Genomic DNA, 25,439 nt, shown 5'->3' on the forward strand with positions numbered 1-25,439 from the left:
GTGGGGCAAATTCTCACCTTTATGCTGACCCACATCTATTCCTAGTTCTCTTTTTAGTGTGGCTCAAATTGTTCATTTTAATCTACGTGATTTGGGTCCCCTAACATTCAATATTACCTGTCTTGATCTACTTCTGTCAGCTGAGATAATCTGTGAGTTTTAGCATTGGTGGTATATTGTGGTCAGTGGGAAAATTAAATCTTTCCATCTTCTCTTTTCTCCTTTCTCTCACTTTGCATGCATGTAAGAACCAAAGACACTTTGTATTACTAATCCTGAGGTGACAGAATTTGGACTTAGTGACAGATGAGGGCTGCTATGACAACCAACTGATGCTAGGCACTCTGCACAGAGGAGATCACGTCTAGATTTGTGCACAAGATAAGCCAAGGGATATGTCACTTTCAAAGCATCATACTCATATTAATAAGTGTCCACCTAAAAGATATAGCAATGCCTTATTTTGTAATCTGGGGAATAAGATCTGGGTTGGCATTAGAAGTAGACTAGCATTTGGACATTTGTGTGGGCTCATTGTATGCAAGGCTAGGACTCAGTCAAAACATTTAGCTTGTTGAAATCATCCAAAGGGAGCAAAGGGCAATAATGGAAGTATTACATAGCTTTCTGTTTAATTTTTCTTCTATTTAGTTCTAACATATTGGGTCTCTCAACCCAGAATCCCCACCCTCCTTTAGGTAGCATGGACCACCAAAGGATTCATTAAGAAGATCCTTCTCTTTTTTCCTTTCCCTCTTCCAAGGTGCTCAAATAAATAATCTATCACCCATTTCCATGTTTGTAAACAGAGATGAGGAACTGTCAATTTTCTAAAAATATGGAAAACAATCACATCTGCTAATAATACCTTAAATAAATACCCACCAGGAGAGTTTCTACAGGAATATTACCGACACCACAAAGAACAGGAAGAAATATGCCTTTTATTAGAAGTCTCATATGTACAGGGAAAGCTGTTTCTCACCGCTTAAGGAAGACTGTGAGAAAGAGCCAATGTCATCCAAGGTTACCATTTTTACATTGGTAACACCTTTGAACATTGCTGCACATTATTAACAAATAGAACCATTACACAAAAATGCAAAAGAGACACAGGTACGTGTATGGACTTGTCACATATTTTCTACAAATAAGTGGACACAAAAATACAATGTGCCAGTAAAAAAAAAAAAAATAGGCATATCAGTATCTGTCTTTTGTTGTTTGTTTGTTCATACATGGTATGCTGATCTTTCATCTCAAGCTTTTTCACATCAGGATTTGCAGGCACTTTAGCAACCCAGCCATGGTTTACAATACATGATGTTGAAACCCACAGATGAAAACACAGGCGCAACCGTGGTGCTGGAGAACCACACACGTAGATTAAAATATTGACACAGGAGCAATTATTTGTTACTTATTTAGGGTAAACAGAAATGTTCTCTGTGCAATATGTGATGGCTTGTCCCTTACTTGTCTTTTCTGGTTCATGGCCGAATTATTTAGAAGCATGGATGGTATCAGCAGGCAGAGATACAGCATGTGGACGCACGAGACAAATGTCATTTCCAATTGATTTGAGAAACTGTAGAAAGCAGATGAGTTTTAGAATCTAAAAATGACTGTCTGATTTATCTTTGTCCCACTCTATGCCCTTCCTGCCAACTTGTCAAATGAAAATTAATTAAAATAATTACTGGGATGTACTGGGCCAGAAGCGCATCCTAGGAGAATTCTTTTCTTAGCTACCACTTCCCACATCATGACACACACAGGGCCGATGGCAGGCCCAGTGCTCCCCCCACTGGGGGTCACTCCCATCTCCCACGTTCCCCACACAGAGCTGTGGTGATTCAACATGTGTTAGGAACATGACCAAACAAGTCCATTTATAAACACAGGCCAGAACAATCATTTTATTGGTAATGTTGATTTATAAGGCAGTTACAAAAGGACCCCCCATGATAACCAGACAGTGTTGCAATATGGCTAAGCTTTCTCAATAAGATGAAGGAACTTTCCTGTTACAAGGAGCTGAAAAAAAAAAAAAAAGGGAAAAACATACGGATTACAAAATACTAGCAATGATTGTGCTATGAAGTAAAGTCCCAATTTCTGGTATATGTCACCTGTTTTCATCCACCAGAGACTGAGATGTTGCCTCACATCTAAGAAAACTTAAAGGAAAAAAAAGTGATCAACATCATTTTCAACTTCAAAGAAATTTTTCGTCAAAATTTGTATGGGCTGCAACACAAAGTCACGGACATCTCATAACTTGGCCAAGATTCCTCGTACTCCAAAGAGATGGAGAGCATGTGAATGCCTTAAACAGATGATTGTCAGATGTTGGGAAATCCTTCCATGAAATAGCTACTTGCAACATAGTGGCAAAGACATTAAGGCCTTCCATTTCTTTGCCCATACTGCTTAAAGGCACTGATACCAACAATAGAAATATTCCATAGTACCGCAGAGGTTTTTAAAAAACTCCCAAATACAAGTCTTCAATAGGAAAACGTCCTTTATTGCAAGACACGAAGCATGTGTTCTTCTCCTCAGGAATAGAAGTGTCTCCCTTTTTCTGGAGTCTGGAGTCTGTTCAGTCTGGCAACCTGAGAAGGGGAGGGTGGCACGTCCTGCCGGAAGGGCCCCTTGGGAGGGGTATAACTGGGGTCCTGGACTTTCTTATATGAGTCATAGTTGAGTCCCTCGGAAGGAGGAGGTTGCTTCTTCATCTGTTGCTCTTTCCGCCTCTGCTCCTGGCGAAGGAGCTCCTGGGTCTCCAGCATCACCCTGGCGTTGAAGCCGTGCCCACCCAGGTAGCCATTTCGGGAGCCTTGGTAGCTGGAGTACCTGGGGTTCTCCTTGGCACTCTGGAAACCCTCTCCAGGGGAGTAATTCTGCTCCCAGGAGTCCTGGGACACAGAGCTGGCATTTTTCCTGCTTTGCCTGAAAAGTAAAGCCCAAAGATTAGTATGATGCTTGGGACAGTGAGTGAGAGAGAGAGAGAGAGAGAGAGAGAGAGAGAGAGAGAGAGGGAGAGAGAGAGAGAGAGATGGAGGGAGGGAGCATAAGCATTTCAATATCTCAGCAAACACTGTGATTCGATTATGTACCAACACTGTGCAAGGCCTGGAGGACTGAAACATGTGTCTCCTGGTAACTGTCTTCAGTGAGCTTGCATCTTAGACAAGTAAACACACAATGACTAAACAGGGCAGAGAGCTACAAGATTTATCTTCTGCCCAGAAGTAGGTCTTCCTTCTGTGTTTGTTCTTAGGGTAAGAGCATCTCCTGCCATTTAGACACACCGGCAAAATGTTGTATAGGAATATATAAGAGATCTGGCAGCTTCTATGCCAGCAGTAATCATTCACTTTCGAACATTACAATTCAATTCTAAACAAGCAAAGCAAGTATTTTACATAGCTGCCTCCATAACATCAGAGACACTAGCTAATATGAAGTATGTGTAATGGATTAAAATATGAGCTTGGTTATGAATGATTTAAGTCAAGTCGTCTTTATGATTAAAAATGCAATAGGCAGTCCCTTTAAGCCCCAGCTTTATAGAGTTGTATATGTCAGCAAACAATTCCTCAGAACAGTACAAACCTGACATCTGTAAAGTAAGCACTATCTTCCTGCACACCATACCTTCATCAAATGGTGGGATAAACTTACTTACCTCACTTTATGTCACCCCAGGATAGGGAAATAAATCAGAGTCATATAGACATTTCAAATTCTTATCACCTCTGCAATAAAGTTGCACATCATTTTCAGGAAACATTATTGTTTTGAAACATCTTTAATTTACTATCAAGTCTTCTAGATGCTTTTATGAATTTACAATAAGATTGGCTATGATAAAGTAAAACAATTTTGTGCCAGAATGAAAACTGTTCCCCAATTTTTTGCCTTGAAAATGGAAGAGAGGAAGAGAGAATTGAGTAATAAAACAAAAGATATTGCTCCATTTATCAATAGGAAAATCATTTGGTGACAGTACGTATTGTTCAGGCTTTCATGTCAACACACTCCAACATAACTGAAAGTCAAAAAGATTCCTGCAGAAGGGAAATAAGGTCTATGCAGCCACTGAGTCTCCCGCAGGAATTTAGCAATTTGCATTTTTGAACATTCAGAAGTGCCATCAATATGGTTTAGGATGAAATCTGCCCATTTTCCACATGGCCTAAAATGTAGTCAGGGATATTTTCAAGAAGGAAAGTGAATTAATGTCTAGCAACATCTCTGGATATTGACTATGATTAATTGGTCAGTATACAGTATATCTATCTGCTTCTCTTTTAATGGGACCATTTGTACAATCAGCCCAGGCAAGAATACTTAGATTTGATAGAATAGTTTATTTGCCTAAAGCACTGATTATCTTCACTTAAAAAGTCATAAATTAATCTGCCCAGAGACATGAATGATGGAAAGTGCCAGCATGAAACCAGGGATTTGACATTAATCATGAAACTTTAATTAAAACAACGAACTTGTTACTGATGTTACAGCAACAAAAGTGGGATCCCTTCATGGGTTAGTTATCAATTTAAAGATAACCAGAAAGAGGCTTCAGAAATTTCATCTCTTTTTCACTCTCGGCCCAACAAGATACTTGTGTACCCTTCATCCCCACTCCCCAATTCTACAAAGCCCAAGGCTTTGCTGTATGGCAGCCATGCACCATAAGTTGAATTTTGAATCATTCTAAGAAGACAGAGTTTTTCTATATTTAACACATTGGGAATTCACCAAAGGTTTGTTAGGAATGGAAATTATGATAATGTGGAAGAAAGAATTCCTTGTAGCTAAAATTTTCTTCAAATTAAGCAGTACACAGAAATGGAAGCAGACTTCCTTGAGGTTTGAAGTAATATATGTGAGGAAAATAAAACACAGATACTTAGATGCAAATATGCGTACATATAAATGCACACACATACAAATGGCATATGCAAATGTACAATCATCATACACGCCTATACAAATGTACACATGCACACACACAAATACTTGCATACAGTGCACCGACATACACTTGTGTGCATACCTACATGCACGTGCACACACACAACCATACATCCATACTTCCTTGGCAAGGAAGCTAGAGATACCAATAAGCTCTTAATTAAGGAGACGACAGAAACGAGCAGCTCATAGAAAAACCTGAGAAGACAACAGACATAAGAATTTTCTACACTAAAACCCAGTCACCCAGGCACCGGGAACACCAGGAGAGTGACTCAGGATCAGATAGACATAGGATCAGATGCCGAATCTACCCTCCGCCTGCTGTGTGATGCTGAAAGGCCTGTGCTTCCTGAATTCAAGTTGCCTCATCTATGAAACATGTATAATCACTAAACTTATATGGTTATGGGGAGAAATAAATGAAATAATCTAAGAAAAATGCTCAGAAAATTGTGGCACAGAGTAAATGGTTGATAATGTTGGAGGAGAGGTTTGAACGCAGATTCACTTTGCCCTCAAAGGTTAGGCTATGGGTTGAGGGAGTTGTCGTTCTGACCAAGAAGAAAAATAAATAAAAATAGTAGGTTTTTGTTCTTTATCAAAGGGATTGGTAGAGATCAAAGAGCAGAGAAGGGCACTGAGGAATAACTGAAAGACTCTTACCAAGTGAAGACAATTCACAAACACTTTCTCAGAGATTAGAAGGAACAGCAGGCCTAGAAATTGTATTCACTAAACTTTTCACAAGTGCTCAAAGGCTGCAAATAGCAACCTTTTATTGAATATATTTAAAACCAACACACAGGTTTGTTTACTTCTAGAATGAGTCCACCAGAGATTTCTGAACCCAGTTAAAGCACATTCCCATTCCCTGCTTTGGCAAGACTTATCTCTTAATGACTCCAACAGCCTCCAGTGTGGCCTGAAGACTGTCAGGCGGAGGACTCACACCAAAGACCTAAAATCAAAGGGAAGCCAGCTAGCCTCCAAGGCGAGGAGGACATGGAAGAATGAAGAATGATACAAAGATGAAGGTTGACAAGTTGACAAGCAGCTTAGAGAAATAATGAATGCACCTGGTGGGAAGACCATGTCAGGGTGGTGAGACAAATATACAAAGCAAGGAAATCAGACACCAGCAGTTGTGAAACCAGGGGAAGGGGAAAGAAGAAAATAGAGAGAAAGCAAAAAAAAGAAAAAAAAGAAAGAAAGAAAGAAAAATATTTAATAAAGGATCTTAAATTAGTCTTTCTATTAGTCATTATGACTGAATGCATTTCTTATTTTGAGAGTTGCCTTTTGACTACTAAGTAAAGACACAAATTTAAGAATAATAAAAGGATTCTTTATCAAAGAATACTAATTTAGGAATAAAAAATAAATAAATCCTAGTCTGATTGAAAAGTAAACGTGGGGGCCATGATGTTCCCTTTCTTCTTGAACTAGTGCTACCACCTGGCTGGTGTTTCTTATTGAAATTTCAAAATGTATTTGCATTTACATTACATTACTAATGCACTTAATTACAGTTAAAATTTACAAACCACCCTAGCTCACAGCAGCACTCTAGTTCTAACCACTTTTTTGAGTTTGGCTGGTAAAAAATCCCCAAACATTTTTTTTTATTTTATGTTGCACTTTGTAGGTGGAATTTTTTTGTGTATGAAATCTTTATGGTATTAGATGCCGTACAAACTTGCTTAAACAAAACTGTGCTGATCCTCAACATCTGAAAGGCAGAGGTCAGATGTCTTTGAAGACTATCCCATGTGAGAAGCAGGATTTGACTCAAGTTCATGTAGGTTCTGCAGGACCCTCTGACCTCCTGCGCTTGTTCCCTTTCCTATTTTCGTACACAACCTGCTGCTGAGAGCTGCTACTCTGCAAGGAATTAAGCTCAGTGCAAGTTCCCACAATCCCTCCTAACCTCCTCACCCATAAAAAGATGCACTTTAAAAAGTTATTCTTTCTAAAAAGAGAACATTATGTAGAGGTTTACCAGCTCCACTTACTTAAATGTATACAATGCTTCCCTTTGGGGATTTCTGCTTTTCTCGTATCTACACATAATTAAGTGAATAGCAAGGTATACATAATTAATCTAGAAGAATCGTTTTAGTTATTAAGGGAAACATTAAAGGACAGTAATGGTCCCAGCAACAGTAGCTCACTTCCCCACGTACATCTAGGTACTTCCACCAGTTGCTTCAGAGAGAGAGGAGAGAAAGGAAGGAGGCATAAATGAGGGGGTGAAAAATAAAGATGGGGAGGGCAGCCAGGATAAAATAATCAGTTTGGAATATTGGGCCACTTTGGCCAGTGAGAAATTCAATGGAAACAGTTGCATTTATCTTTGTCCTTAGCACAAGGATGGGAACCCAGAGTCTCTTCTCACGTCAGGCTGTCTGCCCTTCAAGGGTCTCTCTCCTAAATCCCTCCCTTGACCTTTGGATTTCCTACCTCATTCCTGTTCGTATATACACTTTATGATATTTATCCTCTATTTATTATACTCTCAAACACAGTTAAAATACACAAGGCCCAACAATTTGCCTATAAAATTAAAAAAAAAACAAAAACAAAAACAAAAAAAAAGCCCCTGTCCAGACAATACCATTGGATTTTCTTCTACCCAAAATGTTTTTGTCATCTGGTCTTGAAGTAGAACAACAAATGCACCCACGATTTGTGACTATAGGAGTGACTTGTTTGGGGAAATTTGGAAAGCTTAAGGTTTTTAAAACACTTTCATCCTTTACTGTGCATGGTTAGGAAATATGTAGACAGAAAGTGGCTATTATTTCATTGAATTTGGGCTCAGTCAGCTGAGCACACTTTTCAGGCCTTTGGCAGAGAACACTTAATTAGAGATGTCTTCACGTGGGGAGCCTGACAGATAATCCCTGCTGGCTTGGCTCTCAGCTAATGAGGTGGGCATCCCAGGGACTCCCTGAGGTGCACCGGCAGGGATGCAAGGAAAGCAAGAGAGGGAGGTTTGGGCCAACTGATGCAGCCTAAGTACAGAACATGGTATATTCACTCCCTATACCTTTACAGAGCTCTAGATGTATTAGTATTGATTATGCTAATTACCCTATGAACTAAGCAAAATAAGGGTTCATTTTTTCCATATTTCATATGAGGAAATTGTCTTGTCCATGGCCACATGGGAGTGAGGGGAACCAAATCTAGAATCCAGTTGCACCCAGGACTCAAATGCTATATATCATTTTGGCTGGGGTGCTCTGGGGAGAAACCATTGGCATCTCCTGAACACCTTTCTCCCCAGGTTTATTACCATACAGTCAGGTGGTTCTCTGAGCCAAGCAACAAGTGACACCGCTCATCCTCTATGACTGCTGCGTGTAAATTGGAGAAACCAGTGCAACTTTGGGGAGGAGGGATTTCCTAAAGGACAGGGAAGATCTGAAAACTCTGCAGAGTCTTCATACCGAGGCAGAGAGCTGTACTGGCGCTGGGCTTGCTGGAAAGTCTCACGCTCCTCCTGCCTCTGGCGTTGCATCTGCATCTCCACCGACACCGAGTGCCTGCCGCTCTGTGTCGTAGGTCTGGAGTTTGGCTGAAGGAGGAAAAAGAAAAAGAATTATGCGTCTCACATAACTGGCTGACAATTTTGATTCTTACAGATTGACTTAAATACTTTGCAAGGTCTGTGCATTTGTTAAAAACCAAGTGCTATTTCTCCAAGTTTCTTTGAGAAAGGAGGCATATGATTGCTCTTAGGAGCCCCCGAAAAAAATCATCTTAAATTTTGATTATGGCTTTAGAATGGGTAAAATTTAAGAGATCATCCTTTTTCACTTTCCAAACAGGGTTTGCTAAATGTGGGCATATAGCAGTTTGAGTTTTGTAGATACGGCAAATATAGGACAGTAATGCTGCTTAGAAGACCAGAAATCAATGGTAAAAAAAAAAATTAAAATTTGCTACAATCATTCACAAAAATGGGAACAACCATGAAATTGGTCATGATGGTAATTTTGGGAGGTAGGCATATATTTTAATTTAGCAGTAGGTTATAATATAGTTCATTTCTTATATTTTAATAAGGGATAACTAATTAAGATTAGTTGAAAGTAGGCACATGTTAGCTGTGTACAGATTATCTACAAATGAAGAATGGCAGCCAAATGACAAATAGAAACACTAATAAAAAGAATAAGCCAGAAAGCTAATAGCTGCTTCCATTGGTTATTAGTTAATATATTTTTGCTTTAGTTCTTAGGAAATGGCATTTTTACCTAGGTTAATTCTATCTTATGGAGAAATTTTCAATCCTTCTGGCTAAAAACATTGGTTAGCAGGTCATCTGCTAATTGCCGTCTCTGGTGCAAGTCAGATATTGGATACGTATATTGTGCTGTGTAGATCAGGACCCCCGAAGAGCAGGTACTTAAGTTTCTAGTTGACAGTTTGTAGCTTTAAGACCTAGCCTTTTGAAGTGAAAGTGGTTCTGCTCAAAATAGACAATGATGCCTCTAACTTTATAAAACACCCAACAATTGTTTATCATAGCATCAGTGGTATGCGCCCTGAAGTAATCCTTTTTTGGTACTTGCTAACCTGTTTTCTTTATGTTATACAGCATTGTGTTATAGTCATATTCTGAGTGAAGAATCCATGTTAAAAACAAGCTATTGATTTTCTTTTAGAGTTGGAAGTCAATGGCTGACTTTGACTTGATAATAATTTTCTAAAATAACAGTCTTGGCATTCCATTTGGAGAGTTAGTTGTAAGGTAGCATGTGGGCTTGTTACTTAGAGAATAGCTCCTATGGCTAGCTTTTGTCTGAGCAGAAAGAAAACACCATCTATTGTTCTCTTTCTGCCTGGCCAGCATTACCTTATTTGTTGGTAAGCAATAATAAGGCAATATACAGGACAAAAATTTCAAAGCATATGGGCATAGTCAGTGAGCATATTAAAAATATCCCGATACAAAAATAATGTGTGAAGAGATTAGGCTTTACAATACCCCAGTCTCCACTAGTGAATGTTTATAACCACACTCATTGGAACAAATGTGTGTTCAGAGACCCACTCCACCACACCATTCAAATAACAGATCCGTGGTGCCTTCAGCAAGGAAAACACTTCACTAAGTTAGTTCTGCTTATGCAAACAAAGCATCAACCAAATTGTTCATCAGCTACATTAAGAGAGACATTTTTTCCATTATACTTGATGAGGTTAGCCAAAAAGAAAACTGAGCTGTTCTATTGTTTATGATGAGACATGGAGCCTTGAGAGAAGTCACCAGATAGAGGAAAGCAAAGTAAGAAAATACTACACAATTTCCTTTACACCTTCCAAAAGAACCACATTTCCTTTCCTTTCATGCAGTGTTAGCTGTATACATGTATCAAACAGTTTTGAAAGATCTGGCATTCTGCAGCAGGATTTAGTAACCAGCTTTTTAAGCTCATGCTGTTCTGTGACACATTACTTGTAGAGATGTGAAAAGAAAATGCAAAGTCTTGTAGAACATTCAGGTATATTTTTAAAGTGTTTCTTCCAAAGGTCTGAAAATTTGACTCTAACAGGAAAAAAAAAAAAAGAAATTGAAGGGCTTTTGTTTCCTCACTGTGTTTTCTGATACCATTCACCTGAAAACTTATCAGTGGCAAGCATCTAGGTGGATCTTGATGAATACCAATAATGAAATTATTATTACACGGAATCTGAAAACTTAAAATGAATGAGTGAATTTGGTATTAGCAAAGATATATTTCATACCATTATGTTTGATGTGATGCCATACAAGCCTCAGCCTTACCATTAATACTTTACTCCAACTCTTTTCAGGACATGCAGAAGGGAAGATTATTAAAAAGAATCATCCTTATCTTTAAGATGAAACTTCATTGGGCCACAGGTTTCAAGGAGACTATTGACCAGCCCATAGCAACAACTATATAATTCACCTTGGCAAGTATTATATTTGGCCTGAATTAAAACAAACAAACAAACAAACTAACTCATGATTTCAATGAGTATCTCCTAAAAATGTAAATTGTGGGAATGTATTACAATTGACAATTCTGACTTTTAAAAATTGTTGCAGTATTATTATCCAACCCTATGACAGAAGTAGAATAATGTATCTAGAGTCCAAAAGCACAGAACAAAGAAATGCAGAAAGAGATAATTTGTAATCCAGAGAGAAGTACATGTTTTCTAATAAAACAGCATCAACAACTACAACAACAAAGTAACATCTGGACATGGAAACACACAGATAAGCCTAATTGTAATAAATCTGGAGATTTGCCAGATAACAAGGCAATAGTTGTTTTAAGAGTCCAAATTATAATAACCCTGGCTTTGTTTGTGATGAAATTGGTGACAAGCAATGACTTTTTAAATAGAAAAATAGCCAAGGCTGCCAAGGCCGTGATAATGATAGAGATTGTAAAACAGAAAAAAAAAAATACATGATAATTATACTGTACACTGGAGGGCCATGATATGTGAATCCTTTCATGGTTTATGTTTAAAACCATATGAAAACTATGAATGGTGCTTTTGTAAATGAGCAGCATTCATTATTATAAAGAGATACTACTTATAATACATAAAAATTTGTACATATAAAAATGTATGTATATATACACATGTATATAAAGCTCAGGAAAGCTACAGATTTTTGGTATCACATAATAGTATAAATATTAAAGATGTCTTCCAGATAGTTTTACAATTAAATAAAATCATTCATATTTTCCCAAAATAAAATAGGCAATAAAATATCTATTCATATATCTGTAAATACATATATAATATTCTTATAAATGATCATTCTTGAGTTTTTTACTTAAATTAGGAAAAACAAAAAATTTTCACATGTGAAAGGGCATGTGTAGAAAACAAAAGTAAATTACAAAATGTTTTTGTGTTTGGGGTAAAACTATGATGAAGATAATGATGAGAATGATGCTGATAACAAAAAGGACAGATATTCCTTTGAGAGTTAGAATTTTTGTTTTAACAATTCACATGTGCTATAAGCCCAATAGAAATTCTGTATTCTGATAAAAATGATAATTTAAAGATTTGCTAGGGAGTAGAAATTAATTTTTATGCCATTAAATCATGTAAAGAGTGTAAACTGCTGACTTTGTTTAAAAGGGAGCAGTCCTGATATTGGTAGTTATTTTCAATAGTAGACTTTACAACTTTTAATCAAAAAATTAACTTTGGTCTATCATTCCTTCCTTCCTAACCCTTTGCATGTTCACAGGCTATATTTATGCAACAATTAGCTGAACTCTTATGGGCTCTGAATGTTGAAAAACTTTATTGTTATTAATGATGTGAGTAATGGTTGAAAAACCTTCAGGGCATTCTCATCTTCTTCTTAAAGTTTTCATAAATATACGTTCGGATCATAATGAAGTATTGTGTTCATCTTATCTTTCCCAACCTATGTTTGGATCTATTTTTCCCCATCATATGCAGCAGGTACATTGATTATAAAAGAGTAGCTCTCGAAAACAAGCCAGGCCCTTTGTGCTAATGGCAAAAAGAATTCATGATAATCCATCACTAGGAAAGATTCCAGGGAACTGGGGGGAAAAAAAAGGGTACACATTGCAGCAGAGGCATTTGCCATGAGTAAAGAGTACAGTTTTCCTATAAGAATCTCTTTGTCCGGGACTATAGTTGGATATAGGGAACTGGAGAAACAAGCACTATAAGGCTGTCAACTAAGAAGGCACTTTTGTGTCAAGGCATGGGGGTCTACTATGAAATGACAGCAGATACCTTTTAAGTCTTAAGAAAGATGAAAACAAAAAGAAAACCACTTTCTCAAATTTGCGAGGTACAGGGTAGGCAATCTAAGAGGGCAGGGAGGCTGTGCACTTGAGATTGACTCTCTAGTTAAAGTAGGTAAGACCATAAAAGGGTGAGAGAAGTCATTAAAAGTTGAAGTCAGGAAAAATGGAGAAAAAGACAGTTTTTTTTATTGGTTCAAAGATAGCTAGAAAGAAAGCTTGGGGGGTTGGGGGAAGAATATTCACATCACAGAGGATCAATTTTTTATCCAAAGAATTAAACTACTTTCAGTCACTACCAACCTGGGATGGAAAGGATTTAGCAATATAGCTATTAAAGGTTCCATTATCCCATCTATCAATCGTCTCAGCCAGCAAGTCTCCTTGTGGGCAACATTCAGGTATCTGCAAAGTTTTAACAGCATACTGTACTTATGTCTGCAGCCTGCAATTTAGTTTTTTTAAAAGCAACACTAAGGTCTGTCCATATCTGAGCTCTGTGATAATGACCCTAGCCTCAGCTATTGTTCCATTATCTTAAGAAAGATTTAAAGTAACTTCCTGCTTTATTTATGTTGCAACTGGCACAACACAGGGGAGAAGTTACCTTTTCTTCTTCTCTTATTCAACTTGGGAGAGAATTCACTTCAATTATGGAGCTAAGGAAATTGTCTGGGTTTCTGCTAATTTAAAGACCGTTTGCACCACAAATCAGTTCCCTGTGGCCCAAACATTATTTTGAACAAAAGCCCAGAAACAGGTGTGTTCCATACTGTTAGAGTTTAGAGAGAGCATTTTCAAAATGAATGAATTGTAAAGGGATACTTGGATGAATTTTCTGCAGCATCCCTCTCTGTATGTAAAGTAATTGGTTTGGGTATTTTTCTATATGCTACATCTGGTTGCACTTTGTGTGTGGGCATTTATAAGAACATGACAATTTCAACTATATGTTGTAAGTTGGACACACAGCTTGAGGTTCCTTAAAACTGAAATGATTATAAATCATTGCAAAGGGTGAAATCATGGTTTCATCCTTTCCAAACACAGTGACCTTTTAAGGTTAGAATACGTATGGGAGAAGAAAAAGATTCCAAGATACTCAAAGCTTGCTCTATAAACCAGATTATAAAAACCATAGAACAAACTATATTTTGAACAGGTGAACAGTTCTTATTAAGGTAACAATGTGAATTGGAATGAAAATTAATACACTAAGTAGAATTATTGTCACTTTTAGTCCATTTACATGATTAGTATAATGATTTTAGCCCATTTACATGATTAGTATAATAAGGGTACACAGTAAGAGTCTAATTGTTTGAAAATGAAAATAATAAAAAGAAAAGGTCAACTTCTGACTCACAATTGAGATAATTTTTCCATTCCTAAGGTAATAAGCCTTGTCATTCAAATAATTCATTTCTCACTCATGACAGGAAATAATACTACAAGTCAAATAAGAATACAAGCAACAATTGAAAGTTGCCATGGCATTTTGATAATACTTTGGTCAGTGACCTTTAGTAGTTGAGTTTCTAAATGTACAAGATTTTCCCAACCATTTTTCCTAACATGATTCTTCATATCAAATATATGCCACTATATTCACTGCCCCCAAACATCTTATCAAAGAAAACAAATCTTATATTTTATTTTTTTGCACATCTTACAAATAAACCAAAATGGATACCAAATTATCTCCACATCTCTTAATGTGTAATATCGAGAGCTAAGAAGTGGCAAATGCTCATTAGCCTCAAACAAATTTGGAAGACGTGTGTGAACACAATGTCACCAACCAGACATAAATCCAATCAATCTTAATTCAAAGTTATATTTCTCTTTGAGATAAAGTTATATATTTAAAATATATTCCACATGAAAGAGGTGTTCTTTCAAATGTCTCCCATCACCTACAACTTTTGGGCATGACTAATACACCATGCATACTGTTATTATAAACTGTACAAAGTATTCCTTTCCTTTGTATCAGCTCAAATTTAGAATTCTGAGAGAATTCTTTTTTTCCCCATCTTTGCTGTTCAATACATTTGATGTTCTAAATAATTAATTAAAGAATAAATGCTGTCAATATTCTGGTTTGAAATCCACATTCTCAGGTCAAGTAAAATGGCAAATTTCTGCCATTTTGTATAGTGTGGGGAATGAGAAACCTAGACACGGGACTTGAGGCTGAAGCTGTGTACATGTGAAGACAATTTCCATATATAGTTGCTGTTTCTCTCATACTCATTCTTTTGTGTTCCTTTTTGCCAATATGCATAGTTAAGGAAGTTTATCAATTTGGAATCCTGCTTTTAGAAACCAACTAGGAATAGATAGAGTCAATTATGGGAAATAATATAAGTAGATTAACACAAAAATGACTTAATTAACTTGATCATCTAGAAAAAAGAAACTGAATGTTTTTTTTAAAAAATAACATGAGGTAGATAAAAAGACATTCCACGGAATCTCAGAAAATATTTACAAAACTGACAAAGAGTTAATATTTGAATTATTCCATTTAACAATAAAAAACCAAACAACCTAATCAATAATGGGGAGTAGATCCAAACAAAAAATTCACCAAAGGTAATCCAGAAGGTCAGTATATAATGGGAAAGTTTTCATTGTCACTTTTAATAAGGGAGGTGCAGGTTAAAAACCAGATGAGATATCATCTCAAACCTGTGAGGATGGCACATATAAAAAGACTCAAAAAAACAAGTGCTGGAGAAGACGTGAAGAAAGAAATCTGTTACACTGTTGCTGGGAATGTAAGCTAGTACAGCCATTTTAGAAAGTAAGTTGGATTTGCCTAAAACAACTAAAAATGAAAATATTGCATGACCCAGCAAATTCCACTCCTGAGTGCCTAACCACGGAGCATGAAACCATTAACTCAAAAATTATATGCTCTATAATGTTTATTGTAGCATTATTTATGATAGCTAGGGCACAAAACAACCTAAATATCTACTCTTGAGGACTGGATCAAGAAGATGTGTTATATAAATAGACTCCTATCCAGCCAGAAGGAAAGATGAAATGCTGCCATTTATAGCAATGGAAGGGACTGGAGGGAATTATGTGTAGTTAAGCAAGTCAGTATAAGACAAATGTGGACATTTATATAGCAGACAAAGCAACCAAGCAAAATACTTATAAAAACCAGAGGACACTAATGAATGAAGTAAGCTTTCTAAGGTTAACAGGGAGAGGGGAGGGAGAAAGGATTCAAAGGTGTATAAGAGATGGTGGTGGAAAAGTATTAATGGTAATATTAATATCTAAGAATATTAATTCTAATTAACATTAATTTTAATATCTCTAAAAATTAATACCTAAGAAAATTAGAGTTTTTCCTAGATATTAAAGCTGTTCAGCTTGTTTTATAACCTCCCCAAATCAGACTAGGACTGATTGCATGAAGAGTTTTTATTCCCAGATGTCAATTACCTCTTTTAAAACCCATCTTTCCCACCTGAACTAAGGTGAACCATTCAAATTAGTACCTCTTAAATCTCCTCCCCTTCTCCTTTCATTCACAGAATTAATCTTTCACAAAGCCCAATTTTATCTCTAACATCCATGATTTAAAAAAAAAAAAACTTTATAGGTTTCTGACTTTGTGTAGCATATACTGAGGGTACTGAATTTTAGAAGTAAAACAATCTCAGAGATCTCAACTCTAGAGTAGCGCTTCTCAAGGCGAACATGTTTTGGAATGACATGGTAGGCTTTGAAATACAGGTTCCTGGATTTCACTCATGAGGTTCAGAACCAGTAGGTCTGAGGCAGGCCCAGGTGATGCAACACACCTGGAGAAGCTCTGACCTGCAACTGCAGTTACCTAGATACTTATAAAATACTTATAAAACCACGGAGGAGCTCTGCTTACTTTTTTTTTTTTTTTATTTTACACACTCACTTTCCTCTTAAATTTTTAAAAAAGGTTTGGTAACTGACAATCATCTACTCCAACTCACTTAAGTTTACAAATAAGAAAACAGATAGCTCAGGTCCCTGGGGTCTTGGGACAATGTTCGGTCCTGATACTATCCTTCTTCAGACTTTCAAGCCAGCACTGAAATCTCCTAGCAGCGATTCCATCTCTATCTCTCCATCACTACAACATAACTGACCTCTCAGTCCTATATCAATTGGGTAGTTTACCCTTTCCCTAATAAAACTTTTTTTTTTTTTACTTCAAAACTTTTAGAAAACATTCTTCCTTCTGCCCTGTTCTCTCAAATATCATGTATTCCCAACAGTTTGAAGTAAACATATTAACATTTCGGATGCCACTTTCTCCTCTACTTCAGTAACGCACATGCAAGGATGGTAACTTGCCTGTTGTTTGGCCACAATATCCAAGTTTTTGTAACCCCTAAATTGCTGATTCCTCTTGCACCTTCTCAGGCATTCAGGGTAATCCTTCTTGAGGTACACTTACCACCCTACCCAGTTTGGGAATGCAATGCTAGTATCTTCACCAGGACTCTCGAGAGCCTTCATTACTCTGTCACATCTGTCTTGCCAACCGCATAATAGATTAGGGGTTGCTCACTGCCAACCCCGTAAGAGATTATATTTTCTGTTTTCTGTCTTTTAAGCATCTTGCTTATGGTCACATTTTTATGCTGAATAGTCTCACTAATTTCCTCAGCAAGATAGTCCTACCTCAAGTAGCCTATTTATTCATCTGCAATTGTCTCTCAAGTTTTCAAAATTCCCATGAGCTTGAACCCTCAAATCTGTTTCAGTGCCTTCCATTCCCAGAAGTGTCATCATTTCTAGGCCAAAGCACATGATCAGAACACAATTCCAGGGTTGGACTGAGGAGAATTTGCATGCCACTCTGAGGAATTTAGACTTTTATCTTGTGGGCATTGAGAAGTCATTCAAACTTCTGCTTTAGAAAGATCCCTCTGGTGGCTGTGTAGAGGATGGACTTGAATAGGGATAAAGGCAAATAAATGGGAGGGATTCAACAAATACACAAATGACTGAGGGAGAATCAAGAACCAAGAATTACTATATAATGCACACGTATAGACATGTATTGTATAGACATGTATTGAACTAATTTATTCTGGCTTTGCTTTTGAGAAAAATGTACCCTAAAAATGTGTAGTTGAGAGCAAAATACTTTTGCTATGTCTTGTCATAAGGCAAATGAGACCTATTATGCAATGGACAGATGGTGCAACAAGATATAAAATGAAATTAGCAATGATGAAACCCAGATGGAAATGAGGGAAAGGTCAATATGTTAAAGGTCAAAGAAATTTGGCTCCATCTTGTCTCATTTCATAAAGGACTGAGGTCAGAGTTTAGTGGCTTTTACTGCAGGGAATTTGTGGAACTATTCAAGAACCAAATACTCACCCAGGGTTGTTCAAAGCTATAGGTTCGTCGCCTGTCTTCTACATCTTCATCTTGTTTTGCTTGCTGAAATTCTTGCCGTAGACGCTGTATCCGATCGTGGTTGCTAGGAGTTGATCTGTTGCTAAAAGAAAGAAGGGGCAACAATGAACACCCTTCAGAAATAGAATCTCTGAATTGTAGTTGCTAGGGAAAAAAAATGGCAGCTTGCCGTGAAATGACGCTATTTAAGAGGAAGTGAATTTTTAAGACAACATCTGAGCATTTAAAATACATTTTCATTGTGTTCTTATGATTAAGGCTTATTGAAGTTATTTCAGACAGATATTCAAGTGGGTAAGCATTATTTTTAGACACTCCAGTTTTTAAAAATCTTATTTCTTTTCTTTAACCTGCAAGATATTGGCAGGAAAAGAGTTTTGTAAAGGACATTGCATTAGAAGTCAGAAATACCAGGGTCTAGTCTGAACTCCTCTACCTTCATAGACAAAGACAGTGACACCGCTGAGCTACATTTTCTTTATATATATGAGATGGACACAATAATCACTTTGCTCTAAATAAAATAGTTACAACAATCAAGTGGGATAACATCATACAATCTAGTCACACAAACATGCAGTGTTATTTTCATAACACCATTACGTGAAGGTCCTATTCATGAGTTATCAGTAGACTATACACCAAATGCAGCTCTCAAAGCATAAATGAAAAGCATTTTAAAAACAACTTCAAGTGGAAGTTTGATGTAGCCAGTTAGATAATATCAAAGTTGCTTTCTTTTTTACATATAGCATTGAATTTTGTTTTATTGTCACAAAATTTTATCAGATAGGTGCAGAGGGCAGGATTCCAGACAGAGACATGTTTACAAATGTAGAAAGAGCCACTGGAAGAAGAAAAGTGACTTGTTTGAAGTCTCTCAGTTGGCAGTGGGGAAAGAGTAGGATTAGAGTCCAGATTTTTCTGGCTTGCTGTCCAGATACCATTTCATTAGACATGTTGTAGTCACTGAGTAAAACACAGATCAGATTACAAAGCCCTCCTTTTGCAAAATCACAGAAAGTTAAAAAACAGTATTTTCTAAGAGTGATGAAGATGAAATTAATCATTAATATCAGGGTACTTTTGGTCTACTATTCCCTGAGCACTAACTTTCAACTTATCAGGAAAGCTATCAAACATTTTAGGCATGTAGTCTACTTAATAAAACTTCAGACTTCTCGAGGATAGGACCAAGTCTATTTATCACATACACTCTCCAAGTTGACAACAGAATGAGAAGCCACAAGCTACTAGGAAGATTAGGTCTCCTCACTGAAAACAACTGAACACAATGCTTTGGTTATTCAGTGTGTATTAGATCTTTTGGCTCCATACTCTTCTGGGTATGGGATTGTGGAAAGAGAAAATGACTTGGAAAGAGAAAGTCTGTCACAATATAATATGTAAAATTCTCAAACTAACATATGTCTGCATGAGTCAAAAACATGGGCTCGTTGTTCATCATTTAATCTACTGGGTTGGTCCCTATCACCTTTATGTTTCTATCAATTTAATAGATCTCCTGGACTAGCCTGTCAATATATTCAATCTGATTATTTTGCCAGTGAATAAAAGTTTGTCTTCCTTTTGTTCTTCTGACAAATCTTTTAAACTGATCAGCCTGCAAACATTAAAGGTTAATGGGTCTGTGAAATGTGCAACTTGAAAACATGAGACTTCCTTCCACATTTGGGTATAGCTTTAAAACTTTCCCTCTATACCCTTGAGGCAGGCAAGTTGTTATTCCCACTAGTTTTTATAAAATATACAGATTTCATATTTTCCAACACATAGATTTTTAGTTATGGTTCCCCGTATAATTGCCTCCTTTCTCTTCATAGGAAACTGATGAAGGCATGAGGATAGATTCATAAGACAAAGAGATAGGAAAGTGAACATTCATTAATCTCACTGCCAACTTTCCAGCTGTGTCTTTTTGTTCCTGCCATATTTTGTAGTTTCTAATAGGAGGATAGTAGGATGCTATACTAACAAAGCATTTTACAAGTCTAACTAGAACTATTTCATTATTGTTTTTATGTAGCATAGACAGTTGTCACCCCATAACTGTTGGGTTCATGGAGTCCAAACCACTGATGAAAATGACCTCCTTCTATTTGTAATTAATCGAGAGTTCAATCTCTTAACAAAGGAAGTTTATCCACTGTCCTTAATTTTAAATTCTGGTGACTTTAATATTGTTTATGGTATAAGACACTTCTGACCTTATTCCAAATCTGAGTAGCTGGTGAAATCACTGTTTCACTGTTTTTTCCTTGCTTGTTTTCTTCCCATGCTCTAGAGAACCTGACCAATTTGCTTAAGACTAACAAAGCTACTCTGAGGATTGAAGTTGGAAAATAGGCTGCAATGATTTCATGATTGATGACGATGTCCAAAGACTGGAAGACTGTCAAACATCCTTGGGGAACAGCAATTGGCAGTCTGGAGGTTAAATCCTGGCTGCAAGAGATGAAACCATTGCAACTGTTCAGTTCTGTTTCTCAGGCTAGTCTGTAATGGGTGATAATTCACATTTGGACTTCTAAAAGTTTTTGATTTAGCTCTTGTGCCAAGGAAGTAAAGGGAAATTTTAAATATTCATTAGTATCAGTAGTTAATCCCTAGGCCCCCCAATCAACTTATATTTAAATACATTGCCAACTTAAGTTGCTCATTATTTTTTTGTGAGGAATGTAATAAAGATAACACTAGGCTGAGCACATGAGTGTGACAATGAAACTTTTAATCAGAAGGCAGCAAATCATAATTTACTGATAGTCTACAGAAAGCAGATCTCTATGGAGGTCTCTTGTGTAAGATATCCACATAAATGGATGTAAGTAAAACAGTTTAACACTATGACTCAGCCTCCTCCTACACATTGGTATTTGTAGTCCAACTGGAACATTCTTTTACACATACACACACACATATGTGTGTGAATTTAATTAAATGGGTTGGGTTGATTTTGGTTCATTAACAATTGTGGAATTTTTTCTGACAGGGCTAAAGAAGGAAGTATTGGATCACACAATCACGATTCCTAACATGTACTGTGACCCTGGTTTATATGGAACTCTAATTTCTTCCATCCATAATTACCATGGATATTGTACCCTTCCCAGTCAGAGGTCATCATACACTTAAGAGATAGTGGATTAGGCTTTAGAACATTCAGATCGGAGCACTGAAATGTGCTTCACAAAAATACCTGAAAATACCAATTCATAGCAATGATCCTATTTTAAGGCAAGCACTGGAGCCTGCCCTGCACCTATGCTCCACAGGAATGGCAATCCAACCACGTCCTTAGCTATAGTGAGTAATAAAAGAAACTTCACAACAGTCATTCTCATGTATACACATTTTATGTATGAATACCAGAGTGCTTGTCAAAAAATGCTAATTGACTGAGATTCCTCTTGAGATATCCTGATTCAGTTAGTCTAGGGCAGGGCCCAGGGATCTCTATGTATTAGAAAGTACTACATGTGCTATATGGACAATACTTTGAAAACAATGTCAGCAACAGAAACATCAATTCCAAAGAACACCTGCACCCCTATGTTTATAGCAGCACTGTTTACAATAGCTAAGCTTTGGAAACAACTCAAATGCCCAAAAATAGATGACTGGATCAAGAAGATGTGGTACATATATACCATGGAATATTACTCAGCATTCAAAAAAGATAAACACATGCAATTTGCAGCAACATGGATGGCGCTGGAAGGGATCATGCTCAGTGAAATAAGCCAAAAAGAAAAAGAAAAATACCGGATGGTCTCACTCATAGCAGGAATCTAGAAAACTTAAATAAGGGACCAGGAAAATGAATAACTATAAGAAAGTGAAAATCAAAATCAACAAAAAACTATGAACCAGAGACACTTTTAGGGAGGCGGGGGCGGGAGGGGAGGGATTGGGGTCAGAATGGGGGGGCTGCAATTGTATGGGGAATATAACAATAAAATTTATTAAAAAAAATTAAAAAAAAAGATTATAACTATTAACTATGACCACAATATATAAAAAAAAAGAAAACAATGTCAGCAGCTTCTTAGTTGGGACAAATTCTAAAGCTTGCAGGGCAACTAGCTAAAGCATGAAGAAGACCCCACTGTAATGGGAGCACCATGTACATGTAAGTAATATACATAAATACAAGTGTTAGGGGGAAAAGGATGTCCTAAAGCTAATTCCATACAGGCTTTGTGGACTCCACCCACACCCCAGGCCAAAGCCAAAGACACTGGGAACTCCAAATCCCATCACCACCAAAGGGAAGGTGGCTGGGACCTGAGGGTGGGGTTAAGCAGCCAGGTTGGCATAAAGCCAGACACGTGGGCTTTGGGAGGGGCCCCCCATTTTGACTCTGCCAGCTCGCAGCGTCCGGCCAGCTCTGATTGTGGCTTTGGGTTTCCAGGTCGGCGGATCAGGTAGGACGCAACAAAGACTTTATTTCCCTATTTTCTCCCTGAGTTGTACAGTTTCCTTATTTCCTTTTCCCTTGTAAATAAACCTTTTATTAACCTTTTGTGTGTGCCTGTAGTGGAGTATTAATAAGTCCCTTGTAAACGCGCGGGTGAGACCCACAGTAAGGCAACCCGTTCAGTATCAGGGCTGCCCTATAACACAAGTAATATACATAAATCAGAAGTGGTGGGGGGCTTACTTCCTTACTTGGTTCCAGTAGATTATTGCCTTGAGGGATGTGAGTCTAGTATTCCTAATTTTTTTTGAGAGAAGTCAAAACTACAATTCCCCATCTCATCCCAATTTAAAATGTTGATTTTATTTTTTCATCCTAGGTGAACAACAACAACAAAAAGGTCTGTTGTCTGCTAGCTTGCAATCTCTACTTTATATTCTGCAGATGCTACTGATTTTATTTATACGTTGCTTTTCTAGATCATTTACTTCCACTGCCAAAGACAAGACCAGTGATCCCTTTGTAACAGTCCCAAGAAGCAAATATTAAAAAACTGACAAGTAGGCATTGCCCATAATCTTGCCTTCCCTAAATTATATGTTTCTTCTGATCTGTCTAACCCTGGGTATATTGCCCTGCAGGCCTGAATTCTGACCTATCTTTTCAAGCCAGCATATGCTGAGAGAGAGGAGTTTGTGATGTGACTGATTAATTCTTTATGGACTAAAAATACTTTAACATTTGCATTTTAAATTATGCAAAGGAAAACTGGAATACTGGAATAGCGGGTAGAACTTTAAGATCCAAAATTCAATGGAAGAGAGAACCACCACTCATTTTTTTTTTCCCAAGGAGACACCATATTGGTATACACTATTCTTCACATAGAAGGAAGAAGAAAATGAAAGGGAAAAGAGGAGGTAGACAGAAGGGAAGCGTGAATTGTGGCAGGCTTCCCACAGTGCTCAGAAGGGGGAGATGATTATAAATTCTAGTACAAGAGAATAGAAGCTGCTGAGAAAGAGAGAAAGATACATTTCCTCATACCTTTCTGTAACAATCTTTTCCTTCCATTTTTCCAAATTTACCAATAAGTCGAGAAATCAAATTCCACTTCCTTGAAGCCTTTTCTAACCACTCCAGTCCATATTCATCTTTCCTTTCATTCTTCACTCATTATCCCCTGGCCCAAATAGAGTTTCACAGGCATACCAGACCTTACAAGTATAAGTGCTGTGGTTTTTTTTTTTTCTTATATTGGCCTTCATCACAAACCTTTAACATGAATATATTTTGTATGCCCTATTCTGATGGCAGAGTAAATTGTAGAGCAAATATTTGTAATGTAGATAGACTTGAAGATGGTCCCTTGACCTGGTATTCAGGGCTGTATGCAGCCCCCAACCTGAGAGTGGGCAGGGCTTGTGAGTGGCTTCTAACCAACACAATGAGGCAAAGGTCAAACAATGGATATAATTACATTTATGGGATTATATAAAAATTCAGTGTCCACTTTGCCAATCTGTCTTTCTCATTTCCAATTTTAAAGCAGAAAGCCGCCAGGAATCCTACAGCTGCAAAGAAAATGCTGCCAACAATCGCAGGAACAGGGAAGCAGATGCTTCCCTAGTGGAGCCTTCAAACGAGAACCCAGCCTGGCTGCAACCTTGATGGTACCTGGATAAGACCCTGAACAGAGGATTCAGAGAGGCCTTCATTGGACTCCAAACCCACAGAAACTGATTTAACAAACACATAAAATACTTGTAGCTATTAAACCTAGGTTCATTTTTATGCAGCAATATAAAAATAAAATCTATTGATGTCACATTGTTCCATGTGACTTCATTAGGCCAATAAGATGCTAGCAAAGTCTGGGTTAAAATGTGATAACATGGCAGGTCTTATGTTCCATTGTAATAACAGATAATAAACTCCTTAAACTTGTCTGACTTAAACACACACAACCAGTACTACATCACCATATACAGTATTATGGGAATTGCTCCTTATCTTCAATTTCACTTTTCATGGTTCAGTCATCCAAGTGAATTGCAATCTGAAAACATTGTCTATGATAAGATATTGGAGTGAGAGAGACACCACATTCACAGAGCTTTTACTACAATATATTATTATAACTTTTCTATTTTATTACCAGTTAATGCTAATATCTTACTAAGTATAAATTAAACTTCATCATAAGTACAAATGTACATATCGAAAAAGAACTTAAACAAAAAGATTCAGTAGTATCTGCAGTTTTAGAATTCCATTTGGGGGGTCTTAGAATGTATCACTCATGGATAAGGGGGGAATATTATACATACTTATTACATGAAATAGAGTGATATAGAAGAATGCCCTGGCCCCAGCTGGAGCCAAATGTTGGTTAACACAGCAGAGTAAAACATAAGACTCCTATTTTATGAATGAGTTATATCACTATCATTTATTTGGTTAATCACTCAAAGTTCTGCTCTCTGAGAAAATTTGTGCATAGTAAATACATTGCAGAAGATGTCACTGGAAAATGTTAACTGCCAGATCTTAACACATGAAACCAATCAAATGTGCTTTCCACTGAATGCCAGTTTGTAGCTAAGAATGCCCCACACAAATCTGTCCACTAGCTTTGGTGGATGCCTTTTGTCAACCTTCTATCACTTCACCCAAAACACCCTACTCTGACCCTGTGAGTTCTAAAATGCAGCCTTCTGAGACTAAGGCAGGAATGTGGATATTTTCCCACAGTGTGGTGAAAAATGCCTGCCAAC

The 25,439-nt window shown here is 37.2% G+C and overlaps 1 protein-coding gene across 12 annotated transcripts in view; it reads right to left on the reverse strand.

The window, feature by feature from the left end:
* Positions 1-2,561: 2,561 nt before the first annotated feature.
* The window catches only part of PARD3 (par-3 family cell polarity regulator), a gene marked incomplete at both ends in the record, with an annotated part of 584,385 nt that continues 561,507 nt past the window's right edge, over positions 2,562-25,439 (reverse strand). For all 12 annotated transcript variants that reach the window (XM_084254375.1, XM_084254377.1, XM_084254376.1 and 9 more), the window contains 3 exons: positions 2,562-2,955; positions 8,445-8,572; positions 18,186-18,306. In XM_084254375.1, coding sequence (XP_084110501.1) covers positions 2,562-2,955; positions 8,445-8,572; positions 18,186-18,306 — 643 coding nt within the window. The remainder of the gene's footprint in view (positions 2,956-8,444; positions 8,573-18,185; positions 18,307-25,439) is intronic.

The sequence above is a fragment of the Talpa europaea genome, assembly GCF_964194135.1.
Source record: "Talpa europaea genome assembly, chromosome: 14".
Lineage (NCBI taxonomy): Eukaryota > Metazoa > Chordata > Mammalia > Eulipotyphla > Talpidae > Talpa > Talpa europaea.